The 4,611-nt window shown below is 38.7% G+C and overlaps 1 protein-coding gene across 2 annotated transcripts in view; it reads left to right on the forward strand.

Moving 5' to 3' along the window:
• abca12 (ATP-binding cassette, sub-family A (ABC1), member 12) overlaps positions 1-2,114 on the forward strand; it is a 43,422-nt gene extending 41,308 nt beyond the window's left edge. For both annotated transcript variants that reach the window (XM_026144647.2, XM_026144648.2), the window contains exons 50-51: positions 613-750; positions 1,218-2,114. In XM_026144647.2, coding sequence (XP_026000432.2) covers positions 613-750; positions 1,218-1,301 — 222 coding nt within the window. In that variant the 3' untranslated portion in view covers positions 1,302-2,114. The remainder of the gene's footprint in view (positions 1-612; positions 751-1,217) is intronic.
• Positions 2,115-4,611: the final 2,497 nt, after the last annotated feature.

The raw sequence follows: 4,611 nt of genomic DNA on the forward strand, positions 1-4,611 counted from the left end.
ACAGTTGCTTATTTACACATCCAGCAGACATGAATCAGCATAAGCACTAATTTGGTGTCATGTTTCTATCTGCCTCACTCTTCACCAACTCCTGAGGGAATGTGGTAGTGAACCAAAATAGCAAAGTTGTTGCCCGTGAAAGCGCTAAATCAGTCATTTAAGCATGGGGTTACCTTCCGAGCTGGGTGATCATTTTGTGTATTTGTCACTGTGATTAACCGTGTTCCCTGTACACGTTTGAATCAGTGTTAATATGATAATAATGATCAGTGCACCATTAAAGAATCTATAAAAAATGAACTTTGTCTGATACCTCGCTGCCCATGTGGACTTTTCTTCATTATAATGCTGACTTGCTCAGCTAAGAATAGAAGGAAACTCATTATATAAGAACCTGCTGTGCCCAGAGCCCTTACCAAAAGTACAGTGCGTATACAGTATTTTAAAAAAAATGTAGATTTTCTACCCCCAAAATAATGTTTGCAGCATTGTAAGATTAAGAAGGATTTTATTTTCTTCATACAAGTGCAAGAATCAAATTATAGTTAAAGAAGAACGAGCACTTTCTTTTAACTTTTTACCTCACATTTGGCATCCTTTTCCAACACACAGGACCAGCACTCGGCTGTGGTGGAGTACCACGTCCCATTTGCTCCTGGAGGTTTGGCTGACATCTTCGACCAGCTGGAGTCCAACAAGACTGCTCTGCAGATCAAGCACTTCTCTGTGAGCCAGACCACACTGGATGAGGTGAGAAAAAAAAGAGACAACATAAACTGAGAGAGGGGAAGAACTAGTGTGAGGTTTTTGTAGGTGTGGGTTGATGGTGGCAAGGGACAGAAAAAAGCGACGGGGAGTGAGAGAAGAAGAGAGGTGGGAAAAGAAGCAGGGACACAAGAAAGCTGAGTGGGAGTGAAAGACAGAGAAAGAGAAAGTTTAAAAGAGGCAGAGGGAAACTGACAGAGGGGAGGCCTGAGGGAAAATAAATGGAATATGAGTTAGGGTGAGAATCCAAGAGCTTTATATGCAGCCAGTGCTGATACTCTTCAACCACTTTACCCCTTTGAGGCTTGGGGATTGGAACATACTATAGGCAGAAGACAGGACAGGAGGGGTGGGGGGGTTGGGAAACGGACCAGCCAAAATTAAGCAGGTCAGAGAAAAATAATTGCCTTTCATATTGACATGGCTCTTACATTATTGCTGAACCTTCACAGGTCTTCATCAATTTCGCCATGGGAAAGATCGGCATGGAAACCATACCAATTGACGCCGAAGATGAAGATGAAGTACAAGCATAGAGCTGACTGCCATCTTTAGTGTGTGTCCATTCACACTAAATCTGACCTTAATATAGTAGAAAATGTGACTTAAATGTTTGTGGGTTCTTTTTAGGAATATTATTTTTTAGTCACTTGACTGTGAATATGAAGGTTAAATTACACTTTTTTTCTTACCAAATCAAACTGTTGATGAAAAGCATAAGAATACATGGCCAGTCTGCATACACGAGTAGATGAAGTGAATAATTACTCTTCTACATAACACTGTTTGCATGTTCACTTTGAATCATTCAGGTAACATTATATATGACGTTTACTTTAATTATGTAGTCTGTTAATTTCTCTCTGTGGCTAGGGTTCTTTTTACCTACCTACCTTTACCTAGAATATTAGACCATAGCTAATAAAATATTTAGAATGATTTTTAATTAAGGTCATTGGTGGCAAACCATCACTATACAACATCATAACATACTCATTTAATAAATATATAACACAAACAAAAAGTAATGTATTTTTTTATGTGAACTATATATAATTCTGCTCCTGAAATGAAATTTTGCCCTGTACCTGTGCATGTGCAATGACAATAAAGTTGAATTCTATTCTATTCTATTCTATTTTAAATTTGACAAAAGAAAATATTGACACTGAGAGCTTAATATGCACTTTCCCCTCACTCATTAACACTTTCTCCAAGGGTATATGTAACTTCTGGAATGACTGTACTGAATATTTAATAGACTTTTTTGCCTATGGACCTGCTCCATGTGGTATTAACTGCATCAAGCCTATTTTTTTATAATTTAATAAAGCTATTTTTCAAGTGCAGCTGCTGTTCATTTGCCTACTGTTTATGCTTCTACTATTTTTCTGCACAGGGACTATTTAAGATCTTTGATTTTGCTTCAGTGGTCAATATAAGTTATAAAAACATTGCAGATGTATTATTGCATTTCTACTAATTAATTCAGTTCAGTTCTATCCATTTATTTTCATATATTTTCATATATTATTTTCATATAACCAGTTTTTTGTGCTGTAAGGTAAACACCCTAACATTCATATAATGCCCTATGAGCAAACACTTTGCGACACTGGGGAAGACCGTCCTTTTTACAGGAAGAAACCTAAGGAAGGGTTGAAAGAGGTAGCATACTGCAGTGGCTGGTGAGGGGAAAGGGGAGACCAGAAACAACAAAAAAAGGTTTCAGGAAAAATTTGACAAAAGTTTATAACATGCAGTACTGGTATATAAATGCACACGGACTGAAAAAAAGGGGAGTGGGGGAGATGTACTTGGTGCATCAAACAAAGTCTCTCAAGTACCTTGCACCTATAATAGCAAACGTTAAAGGCTAATCTTATAAGCGGAAAGAGTTAATGTCTTCCAAGCCCGAACTAGGATCTGGTTCCACAGTAGAAGGGCCAGATATCTGAAGGCTCTTTCTCCCATTCTACTTACATAAACTACAAATCACAAATAAGCCTGCAGTTTGAGAATGAAGTGCTCTGTTGGAATAATATGGTGGTCCTGTGGTAAATGAGGTCTATATAAAGTCTGATCATTCAGGGCTTCGTGCTGAGGAGAAAGATTTTAAATACAAATCAGGATGAATCAGGTTTTTTTCCTCATCCTAGTCTTAGATGGCACATTAGTGGCAGTGTTTTGGATCAATTGAAGCCTCTTCTGGGACCTTTTAGGAAAAGAAAAGTCTATCATAAGGAATTACAGTAATCCAGCCCAGATATAACAATTGCAAGGACTTGGTGTTTTTTGAGCATATCTGCAGAAGAAAAATCATTCCTAAAGATCTGTTTAACATGCCAGTCAATATATATATATATATATATATATATATATATATATATATATATATATATATATATATATATATATATATATATATATATATATATATACATATACATACATACATACATACATATATGTGTAGGAGAGAGGAACAGGGAAGTGTACTGGTATCAATTTTCAAGAACAAGAGTGATGTGCAGAGCTGTAGTAACTACAGAGGGATAAAGTTGATGAGCCATACCATGAAGCTATGCAAACGAGCTGTTAAGAGCAGCAGTACACCTTCATGCCGAAAAAGAGCACTACAGATGCAATGTTTGCTTTGAGAGTGTCGATAGAGAAGTATAGAAGCGTAGAAGAGATTGCGTATGTGAAAGTTGTGAAGGACATGTATGAGGACAGAGACACAGTGGTGAGGTGTGTGGGTAGGAGTGAGAGATGAGTTAAAGGTGGGGGTGGGATTACATCAGGGATCACCCTTGAGACCCTTCTTGTCTGCAGTGGTGATGGACAGGTCGACAGATGAGGTGAGGCAGGACTCTTTGTGGACAATAATGTTTGCACATGACAATGTGATCTATAGTGAGAGTAGGGAGCAGGTGAAAGAGAGCCTAGTGAGGTGGAGGTATACTTTGAAGAAAAGAGGAATGGGAGTCAGTAGAACTGAGACAGAATACATGGGTGTGAATGAGAGAAACCCAGGTGTAGAGGTGAAGTTGCAAGGAACAGAGGTAGTGAGGGGAGTGTAAATACCTGGAATCAACCATCCAAAGTGATAGGCAATGCACAAGAGAGGTATAGAAGAGAGTGTAAGAAGGGTGGAGTAGGTGGAGATGAGTGTCAGGGGTGATTTGTTACCGAAGACAAAAAACAAGAATGACAGGGAAGTTTGACAAAATAGTAAAAGTGATGTATGGTTTGGGGATAGTGGCTTTAATGAAAAGACAAGAGGCAGAGGTGGAGGTTGCAGAGTTTAAGGTATTCATTGGGAGTGAGCAGGAGGGACAATATTAGAAACGAGTATTTCAGAGGGACAGCTCAGGTTCAGCAGGTTGAAGAAAAGTCAGAGAGGCAAGGCAGAACATGTGTAGAGAATGTGAATATATCGCACAAAAGATGTTGAATATAGAGCTGCCAGGCAGGAGGAAAACACAAAGACCAGAGAAAAGATTCATGGATGTTGTGAAAGAGGACTTACAGAGGCTCGGTGTGACAGGAAAGTAGTACACATAGGGTGAGATGGGGCAGATGATCCACAAGGAAGCAGCCGAAGGAAGAAATTAAAGAAGTTGGACTGTCACTCTAACAAAATAGGGAAGTTTAGATCATCCACTGTATATTAAGATATTATCCATAGATATACCACAAAATAATGTTCAGTCTTAACATATTTATTGGTATTCATTTCTCACTGTCCACTTCACACGTCCGATTCTCAAAAAAACAACAAAAACCCCTACGTCAGGGTTTACGTCATCACCGGTGCCCGTCGACCAATCCACTGTGGCAATG

Source organism: Astatotilapia calliptera, chromosome 16 (assembly GCF_964374335.1).
Source record: "Astatotilapia calliptera chromosome 16, fAstCal68.1, whole genome shotgun sequence".
Lineage (NCBI taxonomy): Eukaryota > Metazoa > Chordata > Actinopteri > Cichliformes > Cichlidae > Astatotilapia > Astatotilapia calliptera.